General features: G+C 42.0%; 1 protein-coding gene across 3 annotated transcripts in view; it reads right to left on the bottom strand.

The window, feature by feature from the left end:
- Positions 1–17,607, bottom strand: part of RPS6KA3 (ribosomal protein S6 kinase A3) — a 127,461-nt gene that overhangs the window by 52,518 nt on the left and 57,336 nt on the right. For 2 of the 3 annotated variants that reach the window (XM_034755488.1, XM_034755497.1), the window contains exons 5-7: positions 15,682–15,762; positions 14,508–14,587; positions 6,014–6,120 (exon numbers count right to left, since the gene is read on the bottom strand). In XM_034755488.1, coding sequence (XP_034611379.1) covers positions 6,014–6,120; positions 14,508–14,587; positions 15,682–15,762 — 268 coding nt within the window. Of the gene's footprint in view, positions 1–6,013; positions 6,121–14,507; positions 14,588–15,681; positions 15,763–15,927; positions 15,951–17,607 lie in introns of those variants that run through there. The other variant, XM_034755505.1, reaches the window with a different exon arrangement.

The raw sequence follows: 17,607 nt of genomic DNA, 5'->3' as shown, positions 1-17,607 counted from the left end.
GGCATGCATGTGAAACCAAACTGCCAGTTTGAAGTCCTCTTCCAAAGCAACACTTTCTCTCTTCATTAAGAGGCATACTGGATCACACCCGTTGGCCATCTAAGCTAGTATACTGTCTCTGACAGTAGCCAGCACCAGATGCCTCACATGAAGGTGCAAGAAGCCCTGCAGCAGACACATATGAGATAAACTGGTGCTTATCAAAGTCTCATCTGAACCCCTAATAGTTACAGATTGGCTTGTGCTAGGAAGCATGAAATTTTAAATTACTTCAATTTTTTTCATTAATTGTAACCCTGGATTTTCTTGTTATCCATATAAATATCCATTCCCTCTGAATCTTGCATCAACATCTTCTTGAAGCCGTAAATTCCACAGTCTAATTAGGTGTGTGAAAAAATATCAGTTTTGTTACCCTTTTATTTTATTGTCTTGTATTACATATTAAGGGAGAACAGACACTCCCCACATACCTTCACAATATCACTAATTATTTTGTATACTTTTGTCCTGACCCTTATTACATGTCTCTTTTCTCAGGTAAACAATCCCGCTCTTTTTAATTTCTTTTCATGAAAGTTTTTTCCATTTCCCTAACTCATTCTTGTTGCCTCTCTCTGAACCCCACAATTCTGTAACAGTCTTTTTGAGATGGAGTGACCAGTACTAAACACAGTTATCCAGATAAGAATAATCACTGATTTATATATTAGCGTTGTAATATTTTCTGTATTACTCTCCATCCCACTCCTTATGCATCCTAATGTGATTTGCTTTTTTAACTGCAGTTGCTCATTGAGCAGAGGTTTTCACTGAGCTGTCCACAAAGATGACCAGATACTTAGTCTTCAATTGATACTGTTAATTTAGAACCCTGTAAGGTATATAAGTAGTGCTAAGCTTTCCATGCTATGTGCATTACTTTGCATTTATGGACACTGAATTCAATTTTTCATCATGTTGACCATTCACATAGCTTCTGAAGTTCTGCAGTGTCTTCTTTGGATTTGCCTCAATAATTGTGTCATATGCAAATTTTGCCCTCTCATTGCCTGAATGTGTTTAAGGGAATACATCCCATAAGGAATTCACTCTACATGAATGTGTCCGCAGGTGGGCTCTTGTAAAACATATGCATCAGAAACACGTTCTGATCCATCTGACTAATCATTTCTATGAGTATTGTGACCCTTCTTAGAACCTACACAAAAAACAAAAGCATTCACTGACCCTCAAATCCTGGGTCCTACTGATATGGAAATTCAAGGCCCTCCTGACATCCAGGGAATGAAGGCAATTCTCCATAACAATGGCAGAAAAAGAGGGGGAACCACCACTTGATTTTGATGAAAAGTGGTAGGACACCTATAAACAAAAAAGGGCAGAGAGTGAAGAGCCACCTTGTCTTTAGGAAACAGTTTATAGAATTTGATATGCTGGAGTGGCCAACTACAGAGAGCTTGCCAGCCCTGATTAAACTGACAGGTACAAATAAAGAGTCTAATGAGAGGTTTAATCCATATCTGTACCTGAAAGAAGTTTTTGTAAGGAGCTGCAAACCATAATAAATGGGTATTCTGTGAGGGCCAAGATTTGCTGCCTCATAAAATGTATGGAAAGTCCAACCTGAAAGTCCAAACCAACCTGAAGAATGTGAACAAAGATGGGAGTCACCATGTAGCCTCTATGTCCTGGAACATATAAAGGAAGAGATTCCATACTCTTCAAAAGGACATCATACCTGGCTTAGGCCACTTGCAAACTGATTTAATTTCCTGCAAAGCAATGGGTTTCAATTGCCACCAGATTTCTCTATGTCCAGTGAAACAGCAGGAGGGACTCCAGGAACACTTGGTTTGCTGACTCAAATAAACTACAACAATGAAGTTTTCTGTCCAGAGTAGGAGATCTTTCCTGGCAGAATTCCCCACAGGAGAAACAAAGACTTCGATAAGCTCTAATCTTTTAAACATTTAATGGAGCTGGATTCTAATTGAGACCACTTCCATTAGACCAACTTATTATTTTGTTATTTTACTAGCATCTAGAGCAGGGGTCGGCAACCTTTCAGAAGTGGTGTACCGAGTCTTTATTTATTCACTCTAATTTAAGGTTTCGCGTGCCAGTAATACATTTTAATGTTTTTAGAAGGTCTCTTTCTATAAGTCTAAAATATATAACTAAACTATTGTTGTATGTAAAGTAAATAAGGTTTTAAAAAAGTTTAAGAAGCTTCATTTAAAATTAAATTAAAATGCAGAGCCCCCGGACCAATGGCCAGGACCCGGGCCGTGTGAGTGCCACTGAAAATCAGCTCGCGTGCCGCCTTTGGCACACATGCCATAGGTTGCCTACCCCTGATCTAGAGGCTCCAAAATAAGACTACCATCCTCTATCCTGCCCTCCCCCCAGCCACATGTTCCTAACTGGAAAGATTCACATCTCTGGTCAAAACCACTCATCAGAATTTGCCTAGGCAAGTTCCTTTTAGGGAGATGGGAGCATTAAACTCTGACCTTAAGATGACTACTTATTAAATATTCTGGGTCCAAGTATGATTAACTGCAGCTGTTCCTGATTTAATCTTGAGAGTCCAGAAGTGGAAGTGAGGCTAATGTATCACTTCAAGACAGGGTCCAACTAGCTGCATCTATTCCCAGGAGAAGCAGACAGTATTGGAGATTTGAACCCAGGTAGTTTGCTTGACTTTCCTCTAACAGGATGATTCTATCGAGATGTGTCTAGATATTGGACATGGAGGCAGGCTAACCTTTTCAATAAAAGCAGGAAAATATTTATTCTTTAAATGTCCTGGTCTAGACAAAATCTATGTAGATATGAACTGCTAGTCTATGCTTCCACTGGTGTGCTGTCATTACAACCAATGGCTTCTTAAAGACTTATGGCACAGAGGAAAGACTGATGTGGAGAGCAAAATATCGGAGGTTAACTCTTCTGTAGTAAAAATGAAAGTACCATTAGTTCCAAGAAGTAATGGGGATATACAGCTGGACATTCTGCATGTCAATAGAAGTCAGAGCATTTTTCAGGGCTACGGGAAGCATCACTGAGTGGGTGGGATTCCATCTTGAACTATATATGAGGTTCAGAATATGCCACTCTTCCTTGGAGTCACTGCTCACAATGAAATAAATGGAATAACTAACCCAGCATTGCTTATGTGAGTGCACAAGTCTTGGCACCTGTTGCCAGAAGGTGCTGAACAGTCTTTAGAACTATTGTCTCTCTTGCCAGCAGCAGTGAAAAAGTATAACAAAGTAACAGACGCTGAGAAGGGAGAGCCATCTTCTTTGTGGATTACATGGGTATCTTAACCACTTGTGACATTTGTCCATATGTGCTTTAAATAAAAAGGAGGACTCCTAATCTGTAGATTTTTCAGGTTCTCCACACAGTCATAGGTCTTGGAGAAATGGGAACTGGGCTTCCTATCCCCTACCTCTTGCTGTCATGCCTCTTCTGCTACAGGATTAATAATTGTATTTTCTATCAGTTTATAGAAAACAGTGCATAATCTGAAGTTATGTCAGAGATGGAGACTTGAGGATTTTATTAAGCGGAAAGCACATAGTTCTCATTCTTGTTTAGTCCTTAAGAACCCAATTAAAAAACTCCCCAGAAAGTTTGTCCCTGAAGTAAGAAAGAGCCATAAAACTATATTTAGCAGAGTTGTTCCCTCCTTCTCTAGGACTTTAGCTAGAAGGCTCAGGAAGCCAGAATGAGGACACCAACAGCTATGGTGGGAAAATGGATGGAATCCTTTAGGTATCAGAATTATTTAGAAGATATCAAGACTTGCAGAACATGATTCTAAGAACTCTGAAGGGAGGGTTCTCTGGAAGAGTATTACATTCAGTAAGATATAGAAACCAGGACTCTAGCTAAGCAGAAGGAATGACTATAGAGTCAGATGTGGATAGGAAAAATAAAAAAATACATCTCTTTGGTTTTGCGAGGAATTTTTCAGGATAGGAAAAAAATTACTTCCTGAACAATAAACAAATGCTAGATCAACTTTGGGAACAATCATAGAATCATAGAATCACAGAATATCAGGATTGGAAGGGACCTCAGGAGGTCATCTAGTCCAACCCCCTGCTCAAAGCAGGACCAATCCCCAGACAGATTTTTACCCCAGTTCCCTAAATGGCCCCCTCAAGGATTGAACTGACAATCCTGGGTTTAGCAGGCCAATGCTCAAACCACTGAGCTATCCCTCCCCCAATGGCCCAGAATTAAGCTTTGTCTATTGAGAGCTTATACTGCTGGCAAGAATTAGCAAGATAAAGTGAATACTGGGACAGAACAGGTATAAATCAATGTTTGCACCATTGGATGAACTGGGATAATGTTATCCAGCTCACTTTCCTCAAAGTTAATATGGAGGACATTCCTTTGGTAGGAGGATAAGGTGCAGCTATTCTGTACTATTCCTACAGAGAACAGATTAGTCTTCTAAAGTAAATTAGTGGGTCTGATCTGGGACCTCTTCATAAAGCAGTCACATCCCATCATGAGAAATCTGTGTTATTTGTATCCAAGCCCACTAGAATCAGAGGGATAAGATTTAGAGCACAGGGAGTGGGTACCTACAGCACCGTGTTTCTAGATTTGGTCCGACAATATGGTTTTTAACAACTAAAGCCACCTTCTAGGTAGGAGCTGTAGGTTTATGTATAAAGAGAAGGAGTCTTAACCATGGCCTCCCCCCCCCCACCATTTTAACTGCAACTGGCTTCTTGCACTTTACAGAAACAGGGGCAGACACATTCTTCTGGGATCTGGCTGCTACAAAATCATTTGCAAATCAGACAGAGAGCTCAAGTAATAAGGGTAAGATCACCCAAGGTAGTAACACTTTTAGCATAATTGCATCTTATCTGGCCTAAAGCCCTTGAGGCAGAATGAACTTTGTCAGATGAAGCACTGATGAGAGTTTTATTCCCATTTAGACACCTCTCCAGATGATAGCTCAAAAATCTAGCATTGAGAGCAGAAAGACTCAGAGAATCCAGACTGCAGTTCCCAAGGGGAACAACTGTTTTCCTCTTTGCCTCCTCCATTTTAACCCCCACCACACAAATACACTCTCTCCCCCGAAGACCTAGATAACTGGGAAAACTGAACTAAGGAAGGATATAGAAACAAGAGAAGGAATTCAGTCACTTGTGTTCATCTCTGAGTGAGGCAAGGATGACTGGGTTATTGAGATGGACATCTGAATTGGCATCCCAAAACCTTACAATTTCAGTGGTCACTCATGCAGGTTCAGCATGACAAACAGAAACCCATTAAGTTGTAGACTGAGTCACTCAATCAGTTTAAGATAGGTCAAAATTTCTATTTTAAAATTACTGGACTTGACAATATTGCTTTAAATCATGAACTCCGTTTTCCATCTTACTGCAATTTACATTGAAAACTAGAGATGGACAATTTTTTTTTTTTTTTTTTTTACCACAGTTAGTTTTCAAATGGGTTTTTTAAAAACATATAGGCTCAAATGTAACCTTAAATCTTGTATTATGCATTTTTTAAAAAAACTTTAGCCCTTCTTTGAAAAATCTGTTTCGTACAATAAAGGCTGCAATATTGAACAAACAAACATCTGATGGACACACAACAACAAATCAAGGCCACTCTGATATTGACTGTGTGATCAAGAGTATGCTATTCTCCATTCTGCTTTTTAAAGTACCTGGAAATCATGGGCTATGTATATTTCAATATTTCTTTTCTCATGGAAGTGCAGCTGTCAGGGAGTGCCCAATATCTGGCATACCAACCTTGTGGCAGTTGCTTTTTTTCTACTGGAAGCACTATCACACTTTTTTTAAAAGCAACTTTCACAGGGAAGCTTATATAGTCATAATTTTAAATGGCTAATAGTTATAAAGATAATAATAATGCTTAGCATTATTATTACACTGTTGAACTGCTATATAAAATATTAACTAATTCATACATTGCATTTACTACAGTAGATTCTTACTTCTCTGGTTTTAGATCCCTGTATATTATTCCAAGACTATGTAGGTGGTCTAAAGCAAGTGCTAATTCAGCCAAGTAGAATTTGACATCTTCTTCTGTGAACATCACCTGAAAAAGCAAAATAAGAGATTTTTTTAAAATCCTCCATGCTAGTGAAAAACCACAAGAACATCAACTGAATGAGCCATTTGTATATGTGCATTGTTGTTGTAGCCATGCTGGTCCCAGGATATTAGAGACAAAGTGGGTGAGATAATATCTTTCATTGGACCAGTCTGCTGGTGAGAGGGAAGCATTCATTCTGTTGGTGAGAGAGAAGCTTTTGAGCTTACACACAGTTCTGTGACCTGAAGAAAAGCTCTGCATAAGTTTGTCTTTCTCACCAACACAAGTTGATCTAATTAAAGATATTACCTCATCCACCTTGTCTCTCAGTCTCCTGTATAATCAATCACGTCTCTTAAGGGCTAGGGCTGTCTTTATTACATTGCTGGCATGTGCATGTGGAGTGGGTATGAACTCTTGGATTTGGGTACTCTATTTTTTCCACTTTTCTAAAAGCTTGTGCTGTGGACTACAGCTGGTCAGTTACCAGAGAAACTGGTCTGTCAAATAAATTATTCATGGAAAAATGGCAACTTTTTAGAATAGTTAATGCAATAAATAGTATATGACTAACTCTGATATGGGCTCTCCAAATTACATGCCCATACATTATGTAATGGAGCAGACGGCAGGTGCAACGTGTATTCCTTCCCTACACTATTGGCATCATATCAACTGTGCGCTCAGTCTCTACTGGCTGTAGGAGGAGGAATTACAAAGTCCACTTTTGAGCCCTGCCTCCCAGCCATTACCCTAAAAGCAATAGGCCATGGGTTTACATGGATGACTGACAGCAGTGTTTGACCAAATTTCTGAGGAATTAAAGGACATGGTGTTTAAAAAAAAAAGTCTAATAATGGTCCAATCTAACTCCCCCTGATGTCAATGGAGTCTTTCTTTTGACTTTAATGAGAGTTAAGGCACATCCTAAAGCCACAATTCAACACACTACTTAAACACATAGCTAGCTTTAAGCATGTGACTAATCCAAATGACAGCTGTGGAATTACTCTTGCTCAAAGTTAAGCATGTGCTTAAGTAACTTGCTGATTCAGGGCCTTCATAAATTTCTTCTGTAGCGGGCACCAGAGAAACTGGATTATATAAAATGATGACCTCTCTCCTGTGTTGAAACAGAATGCTTTCAGCAGCAAACCATTCTCAAAATGTGTAGGATAATCATGTCTAGTGCTAGGAAGGAGAGAGTACTGGAGTTTGGAGGTATGTTGCTGACAATTGAAAGGCCAGAGAACCAGAGGAAGGGAGACCCAGAGACGGCCACCAGCATGAGCCGAAGTACCCCAAGGGAAGGAGGGGAGACCGATCCAATAGAATCAGACCAGATTGGCCCACACGCAATCAAGCCTATGACCCACTCTATGCGAACGTGAGAGAGGAGGTAGTAGAAGTTAATGGCGTGCCAGCAGAAGGGAAAACAAAAGGCCTACGGCCGTACTATATAATAAAACAGGATCTGTTGTACTTGATAGTGCCAATGGGGCGGGGGGGGGGGGGGAGGGGTGGGGGCGGGGGGAAGGTAGTAGAACAGCTCTTGTCCGTATTAGAGTTAGCTCCCAGTCATCTATTTGAGGGACATTTAGGAGCAGATTAGACCCGGGATAGAGTCCTAAGGAGGTTCTACTGGCTGGGAGTACAGTCAGAAGTCCAGCGCTATTGCACCTCCTGCCCAGAATGCCAATTGCATAGCCCTCGACCTCAGTTAAGGGCCCCATTGGTACCCTTGCCTGTAACTGAAGTCCCTTTTGAAAAGATAGCCATGGATCTAGCAGGCCCACTAGAAAGATTGGCCCGGGGCCACCGAAGAATACTCGTCATCCTGGACTACGCTACACTGTACCCAGAAGCCATTCCTCTAACAAACCCCACGTCCAAGGCGATGGCAGAAGAACTGGTCCAAGTTTTTGCTAGGGTAGGCATCCCTAAGGAGATCCTGACAGACCAAGGGACTCCCTTCATTTTGAGAGTGATGAAAGACTTATGTACCCTGTTCCACATCCAAACCTTGTGGACCTCAGTCTGTCATCCCCAAACAGATGGTCTGGTCAAGCAATTTAACCACACTCTCAAGAGCATGATCTGAAAGGTGGTGACCCAAGACGGAAAAGACTGGGATACCCTCCTACTGTACCTGATGTTTGCGATACGAAAAGTTCCCCAGGCATCTACTGGATTCCCCCCCTTCAAGCTACTGTATGGACGCCACTCACGTGGCATATTAGACATCGCAAAGAAGGAATGGGAGGAACAACCCAACCCGGGGAAGAATGTCATCGCACACGTGACCCAGATGAGAGAACGAAAAGCTGAAGTGACCACCATAGTACAAAGGCATTTGGAGAAAGCACAAGATGCCCAGCTAACCTTCTACAACCGTCGGGAAAAAACACAGAAATTTCAACCAGGAGAACGGGTGCTGATGCTGGTACCAACAACAGAAAGCAAGTTCCTGGCCAGCTGCTGTGGACTCTCTGAGATCGTGGAAGCAGTTGGGGAGGTGAATTATAAGGTGAAGTAGCCAGATCACCGAAGGCCAGAGCAGATCTACCACGTCAACTTACTGAAACCCTGGCTTGATCGGGAGACGTGCCTGGTTGTCCTGCTGGTTCCATCCCAGGCAGATGGCCCACAAGGGCAGGGAAGGATATCCCCCAAACTAGCCCCAGAACAACGAATGGAGGTCGTCGAGATGATCCAGCAGAACCAAGACGTGTTCTCCACACAACCAGGCCATACGACGCTGATCCAACACCACACCGTCACCTGTCCCAGAGCAAGGGTGTCGATAAAACCATATCGCATGCCAGAGGCAAAAAGAAGAAATTAGGGCGGAAGTAAGGAAGATGCTGGAACTCGGGGTTATTGAGGAATCCCACAGCCAGTGGTCCAGCCCTACTGTCTTGGTCCCCAAGCCTGACGGCACCCTGAGGTTTTGTAATGATTTCCAGAAGTTAAACAAGGTATCCCAATTCGATGCCTACCCGATACCACGAATCGATGAGCTGGTAGATCAGTTAGGCAAGGCCCGATACCTGACCACCTTGGACTTAACAAAAGGCTACTGGCAGATCCTCCTGGCTGAGGATGCCAAGGAAAAAAACACTTTCTCTACACCTGACAGCCTCTTCCAATATATCATCCTACCTTTCAGGCTCCATGGGGCCCCCGCGACTTTCCAATGATTGATGGACAGATTACTTTGACCTCATACCAAGTATGCTGCCACATATTTAGACAATGTGGTAATCCATAGCCCTGACTGGGAGACACACCTGGGGAAAGTGGATGCGGTATTAGATGCTCTTAGACAGGCCAGCCTCATCGCTAACCCATCCAAATGTGCAATAGGGCTAGCCAAGGCCAGATACCTCAGGTATGTAGTCGGAAGAGACCTGGTGAAACCCCAATGGAACAAAGTGGAAGCAATACAGGAATGGTCCCGCCCGACCCGCAAGAAGCAAGTCAGCATTCTTAGGGATAATGGGGTACTATCGTCGGTTCATCCCGCCAAGAGGGCAGCGCCTCTGACGGACCTGATAAGAGCTCGGGGCCCAGAGATAGTTAAGTGGACTGAGGCAGCGGAAGAAGCTTTCACAGACCTGAGGACAGCCCTTTGCAGTCATCCAGTGCTCATAGCCCCATATTTCAGAAAGGAATTCATCCTACAGACACGTTGGATGTAGGACTTGGGGCTGTCCTTTCACAGATGGTGGGGGATTCCTTCCTCAGCTGGAAGCTCCTGCCCAGGGAGCAACAGTATGCCGTAGTAGAAAAGGAATGCCTAGCAGTTAAATGGTCCATGGAGATTTTAATGGTACTACCTACTTGGGCAGCAGTTCACCCTTGTTATGGACCACGCCCCACTCCAATGGATGCACACAAACAAGGAGAGGAATGCATGAGTGACTAGATGGTTCCTATCTCTACAATCTTTCCACTTCCGGATATAGCACAGAGCCAAAAGCCAACACAGCAACGCGGATGTCCTGTCACTACAACACTGTCTCTTGTCCCAAGTAGCCCAACCCCGTGGTGTTAAGGGAGGGCTGGGGGGGGATGGGAGGGGGAGAAGAGAAGGAATGGAATGGAATATGTGATACAGCAGGGCCAGGGAGCAGTGGGAGAGTGGTAGAGGAGAGATATATACGCCCTAAGCTAATTAAGGCGTGGTTCTCTGTAGACTAGGGAGGGTTGCTACAGGTTAATTGGAGCACCTGTAGTCAATTAAGGGCCTGCCAGTAATCTAAAAAAAAACCCTGCTTCAGGCAGATAGGGTGGTGCGAGGAAGGAGAGAGGACTGGAGTTTGGAGGTGTGTTGCTGGCAACCAAAAGACCAGCGAACCGAAGTAAGGGAGACCCTGCCCCAGCAGGGCAGGGAGACTCCCTTCCCCAGCGTCAAGGATCAAGGATAACTCTATCCAAGAGGGAAGAGGGTAAGAAACCCACAGGGGTTGACAGGGTCTGGGGCTCAGAGTGAGTAGCAAACCCAGACCCCCTTCCCTGCTTCCCTCCTCTACCACTTTCCTGGGCCACTAGCAGGGGCAAGGAGTGGCATTTAGCCCCCCTGCCAAGAAAAGCGCAGGACCCACCATACCAACATCAGCCATTTTGCAACAGGAGCCAAAGAATTTGAAAGTAGTAATGTCTGTTGGTCTGAGCATGCGCATTTGCTCTGCTTCCTGGTTTCGTTCAAGGCTAGAAAGGATGAGGCGGATCAACTGCACCCTCAGTTCCTTTGCCACTGCAAACTGAACAAATCCTTAGCAGAGGGGAAGGTGGATGGGATTGGAATGCAGATAGGGACCACACATCTTGAAGAACCTCCGATTACTGGCAAGTAGCCTCCTCTTCTTCGAGTGATGGTTCCTATTGTATTCCACGGAGGGTGATTAACAAGTACTACCTAAGTAGGCGGAGGATATGAGGAAGATGATAGAATGGTTGAACGGAGGATAGCTGTGCCAAACGAAGCATCCATTGCAGAATCTTGCACTAGGTGTAACAGGAGGCGAAGGTATGTACCGAACTCAATGTGGCTGTCCTACATATATCTGGAAGTGGTACATCATATGCAGGGCAGCTGTAGTTGATACATGTGCTCTTGTGGAATGAGCCCTCACTGCAATGGCTAACTGATAGAATGTAATGCAACCTGAAACCCACTTAGAGATCCTCCGTGTGGAAATCGCCTGCCCTTTAATCCATTCAGTTATAGCGATAAACAGTTTAGGGGACTTACTAAATGGGCTTGTCTTCTGCAGGTGGAAGGCCAGGGGTCTGCGGACACTGAGGGAGTGAAAGTGCCACTCCTCTACCGAGGCGTGAGGCTTTGGAAAGAAAGCAGATAAGTGTATAGGTTGACTGAAATGAAAATGGAATACTATCTTTCATAGAAACTTGGGGTGCAGAGGCAGGGAAACTTTGTCCTTAGGGAACATGGTAAAAGGGGGTCAGCCATTATGGCCTCCAATTCTCCTACCCTTCTCATAGAAGTAATAGCTACCAAGAAGGTGACCTGCCCGGAAAGAAGAGACGGGGAACATGAAGCCAGAGATTTGAAGGGCGATTTCATTAACGTTAAGAGGATGAGGTTGAGGTCCCATTGGTGAGTGATAGGTTGAATGGGTGGATAAGTTCTAAAGAGGCCTTGCCCAAACCTGGAGTCAATAAGAGTAAACACAGAACATCCTTCCACAGAGGGGTGAACTTTCATGGAATTGAGTGCAAGCCCTGATGTCTTCAGGGACAGAAAGTAGTCTAACAGAAGGGGAATGTATGTCCTCTGGGGCGAGACCCCTCTGCCTGGCCCAGGAGGTGGAATACTTCCACTTGGCCTAATAGAAACATCTCATGGAATCTTTTCTGCTACTCAAGAGGATGTCTCAAACTACGGACAAACAATCCCAATCTAGTGAAAATGCCCATACAAAAATCAAACTTGGGAGGTGAAGTGTTTGCATATGGGGATGCCTGATCCTGCTGACATGTTGCGTGAACACTTCTGAGAAAGCTGGCAGCAGAAGTGGGGGATTCGCTGACATACAGAGAAGTGGGGAAACCAGAACAGGCCAGGCCAGAATGGGACTATAGAATAACCATGGCACTTTCCTGCTGGATCTTGTGGAGGACACCCAGCAGCAGCGATAGTTGGGGAAAGGTGTAACTGATCTGGTCTGATCAGTGGGCATTGCGCTGAGACCCCCTTTAGAGCACAATGCTTCACACACAATGGCCATGGGGATCGTCATGAGGACTGAGATCTAATAAAACATAATTGCAGAACTATTCCCCAATATATAGGGTAGATGGCAAATCAAAAGAACAATACTGTATAAAATCATGAGTAAAATGTCATGTGGCAGAACTACAAATTAGGTTAGGCAGATACACCAATAACTTACAGGAATGAGCCTTAAGTCTCTCTGGGACATCTCAATGAATAACTTGATCCACTTGACACACAACACATTTGTGGGAAACAGATTTAAATCCCAAATAGGGCCAGCTCCCATACTAGTGAAAACACTAACCAAGACCCTTAGAATTTCTGTATCTGTGGAGTGGCTGAAGATGGAAAAGTCACTAGTAGGAAGGTGATATACTGAGAGGCCAGCAAGGAGCATGTAAATTGAGGACAAAGAGGCTCAAAGTTTTCAAATATAGCCAAGGGCCCAAGTAAGTGGAGCAAGCTGAACCTAGAGTAGCTTGCAGGAACTGTATTGTAGACCAGGGATTCTCAACCTCTCTCTTTCTGAGGCCCCCAAACATGCTATGAAAACTCCACGGCCCACCTGTGCCATAGTAACTGGTTTTCTGCATATAAAAGCCAGGGCCAGCATTAGGAGGTAGCAAGCCGGGCAATTGCCCAGGGCCACATGCCATAGGGGACACCGCGAAGCTAAGCTGCTCAAGCTTCTGCTTCAGCCCCAAGTGGCGGGGCTCAGGGCCACAGGCTTCAGCCCCATGCAGTGGAACTTCAGCTTTCTGCCCTGGGCCCCAGAAAGTTTAACACTGGTCCTGCTTGGCGGACCCCCTGAAACCTGCTCATGGCCCCGCTGGGAGCCCTGGACCTCTGGTTGAGAACCACTGTCGTAGACTCTTTTGCAGAAGATGAAACGTTTGGCAGATGGTAGGTACAATTGGGCCACCAGAAAGGCATGAAACATGATTTGGGATTGTGGTATAAATATAACAACAATGTTTCTGCACACGATTGGCAACAGCTATGTAACTGTGGCAGCATGGGTAGCAGCAAGGGCTAGCCTCCTGAGTATATATCCTGGGTACTGGGCATGGTGTTGATAGCCTGTAGATTGATCTAGCTAGATCAAAGCTAGATTCTTCTTCATATGACTGATGTAAATGTAGAACAACAATTATAATTTTACATTTAGCTGGCTAAGCCAAGTAATTGAGTCTGGAGTAGTAAAGTGTACTTCTGTGATGCCTCCTTCGTATTTGTGAATCGGGCATCAAGTTGTTATATGTTCCATGGTGTTCTGGGTGACCACAGCTGCACACTGGAGAGTCTTTAATTTTCCATTTGTGCAGCAAGTAGCCGCATCTACCATGGTTTGTGCAGATATGATTTAGGGTTGCCCATGAGAGATCAAAGCCAGGGATCTTCTATGTTGGATCTTTCACAAGGTGTTTATTTGTGACTTTCTGTGAACTCCGTTTGGCTTTCCAAGCTTCTTCAGGGTTGAAGTTGCATTGTTGAAGGTTACCTATACAAGCTGCAATCACACCTCTTGATTGCAGTGTAGTCAGACAGACACCACTGCATCAGTTTGGCTCTTGTTTGGAAAGTTCTCTTCATGACCATAAGGGCTAAAAACGTGTGAATTTTTTTTAAAGCTTAGGATAAGGATTACAAATCTTGCTCACCTCAAGCATATAAAATGCTCAGCACTTTCGGGAGGGGGCTAATAATAATACAGATGAGTTTAGCATAAATATAGATGTCAATAAATACACAAACTACTGCAACTAACAGTCTCCCTGTATAAGCATATTTCTATAGCTCTATATACTTTTTGAGGCAAGTTATTTAAACAGGTTGGTGGTGGGTATATGAGAAAGCACAAGAGCAATATGGGAAATCTAATTGCTGGAGTGTACCTCAGGAGTAACAAATTAACAACATTCTTATGACAGCACTCTTTCAAAGCTAAACAAACAAAAATTAAAAAAACCCAAAACCTCCTGAAGAGCATGGACAGAAATATATTTTTATTTCTAAGATCTGTTTAATGAAAAACACATTTTTAATAATTAAGAACATGAAGGTAAATTCTCCTGATATACCTCCCCAACACAGATCAGTGAAAGACCATGTTTAACCATATGTTTAATGTGAAAAAATTGTTTACCTCTTTGGATAAGCGTGTAAACAAGTCTCCTCCCCTGAGAAAATCCAAAATAAGGTATAGCTTTCCTTCTGTTTGAAAAGCTGAAAAGACCCATTAAAAACAAATTCAATAAGCAGCTAATTCGTACTTTTACCAACAACCAGAAGAATAAGTTTACCAGAATTTACCATTGTTCCCATTACCAAAACAATGACTCTCTCCTAGATTGAAACATAGTCACTTAAAAGAATTAAATAAATTCTACCTTTAAAACAAATCAGTGTCATGTCAGAAGAAAAAAATAAAGGCAGACCACCAATAAACTTTATGCCACTGAAAACGTAGCTTGGCTAATCAGCATTCCTTTTCCAAATCTTGATAATAAAATAGTTAGATTTAAGTGAGCATGCCAATACATTTAACGTACATCATGTATGTTAGTGTTATGAGATATTCAACCTAATACGGAGATATATTACATTGTACCGTAATCACATGGAAACAGGACTGGACAAAACACTGAAGAATACACTGTAGGGAATGATATTAAAGGGGCACTATCAACTTAAGAACAAAAAAAATCACTTCTGTCTGAACATTTTGTAGCAACTATTGTTACAAATAAAACTTTAAATTGGTATAACTGAAAGATAAGAAAATATATTTCTCTATTTCTGCAGTTTGTTTACTCTGTGCAGTTAACAGAATATTGCACTGAGCCATTTTCACTCTTTCCTCTAAATAACTGAGTTGCCACTGAAATCAATAAGAGTATTTCTATTGACTTTGATGGGAATGGGACTAGACACTTTTGTACATGTTAGTCTTTATAGCTCAATTAGGGATGGAAAATATTTTAAAAACAGAAAAGTATGATAGACAGGTGTAGAAACTGAAATCTTTTTTTAAAAAATACTAGCTAGATTTAAATTGACATACGTTCCTTTTATAAAGGGATGGACTGAAGTCCCCGTTTCTGCAAAAAATTACCCATGTGCTTAACTTTATGTACTGAGAATAGTAAAACTGATTTTAGGGTGACTATTCAAAGTGTGTAAAGCTAAGTATGTGCAATACATTTTTGCAGGATTGGGGTTTAGATGACCAACTCTAATTTCTATGATTCTTTGTAAAGGTATTTGAATTTTTGTCACCACAGTGACAGACAAATAATATTTCATCTTTTATAACTCACCATAATGTAACTTGACAATAAAAGGATGATTAACTTCCACTAAGATGTCACGTTCCATTTTTGTCCGAACCCGATCTCGAACTACAATATGAACACAAACTATAATTCATATTGAGAACAGACTATTACTCTTACATTTCCCTAATTTACTTCTCCTTGTATATTTTTGGTTTAATTATTACAACTCTATGCCATTCAATAACATCCATGCAAAGGCAAATTTGTGAGACTGTGTGGAGAACCTACTTCACAATACATTGTTTCCTGAAAATCTCACTAAAAACGGACTTGCTCAAGTCAAGTTGTTGCTACTTGAAACCTAGAAAAAAAAAATTAAAAATCTGTAACCAAGAACTCCAACAGCACTATACTCTGATCTACACACATTTTTGTACTATATCAGTTTAGAAACAGAGTTAAAGTGGTAGAACCCACTGGTGTGAATGCAGGTTTACTGTACAAAGCATACCTTATAATAAACTTAATAAGCTATATTGAAAGAAGTAGCTTTAAACCAAAAGAAGCTGAACAAAAATCTTTTAATTTGGATTTTTACAAACTATAATCAAAAGATATCCATCCAATGCTATGGCACCACTGAGACTCTTTTAAAAACACATATGTCAATCAATCTAGGCTATCAGTTTACTCCTGAATATGCTCCAAACACTAAAAGGTTGGAATGTGGTATAACAATGCATTCTGGCTACTGTAGCTGCATTTCCCTGAAGGTACTCTCCTACAGATAGAAGGTGATAAAGCACATAAACTGCCTGCAAGTAGAAAGCAGTCTTTAAAAGGTACTATTGCCTCTGACTCTGGATTAAGAAAATAGTTTACTGAAAGAAACGAAGATGGAAACGGTCTAAAATGTCTTAGGCAAACCAACCGTTTATTTAAATGCAGGGGACATTCAATCTCAAAACACACAAGTTATTACTGAGTTGTTGTAATTAGTATTCAAAATGGATTAATTTCACAGAAGAGAATAATTTATTTACATGTGACTCTACTTGTCCTAAGACATAAATTGTAACAGAATCACATTCTTGAGTCTTAAGGTTCAAGTACAATGTTCTGAGTATTGTGGCATCCTCTATAGCAAGTCCTTGCCCTTTGGGTCATGGAATCCCCAGAGCCTCAGATGCTGGGAGAAGCAAAAACAAGGCAACATCTTTGGTCAGAAGACACTGTTGTATTAGTACTTTAATGCATAAGCTTAAAGGTGCATCAAAGGTCTCGTTTATATACAAAAATTGCACTGGATTAACTAAATCAGTCTAAGAAGGCAGTTTTGTTAAATCAATGCAACCCATTTGTGTAGTATCTTGGTTTTCCTGTCAGTTCTGGGCAATGTCTGAAGGCCAAGGACCCATCTGTGTCAATACTTCATGATTGTCAGGCATTGCAATTACAAGGTGTATGAAGGTCTGAATCTTAACTCCTAAAGAGATCTACAAGACCTCTCCCAATGTGCAGTCCCCCAACTTCCCAGAGGACAATGTGGTGTCTTTAACCTATGCCTATTACTCACAGGCAGTGCTTTCTAGTGTCTAGAATCTACTGGATCCTTTTCCTGATGATTTTTGCAGTGCTGCTGCTGCAATCAAAATTCCTGCTTTTAACATAACATCTGTTCTACTGATGGAGATAAGGCTGTTACTCATTGCTCATATCCCAAAAGACCCAGTGATGATCTGAACACAACTTACTACCCCACTCAGGGCCACAGCCAGTCAGGAGTTTCAAAAATCACGGAAGTGCTTTTTAATGGGAGTAAACCAATGTCTAAAAAAGGATGTAAAGAATAGGACAAAGCTGCCGGAGGCAAAGCATCTTGTACACCACAAAAGAACTGTCAATCCCCCTCAAAAAAAAAAATTCAAAATATAGATAATCATTTATAAACACTTATATACATCAATT

This window comes from Trachemys scripta, chromosome 1, assembly GCF_013100865.1.
Source record: "Trachemys scripta elegans isolate TJP31775 chromosome 1, CAS_Tse_1.0, whole genome shotgun sequence".
Classification (NCBI taxonomy): Eukaryota; Metazoa; Chordata; order Testudines; family Emydidae; genus Trachemys; species Trachemys scripta.
This window is presented reverse-complemented; position numbering and strand designations above follow the sequence as displayed.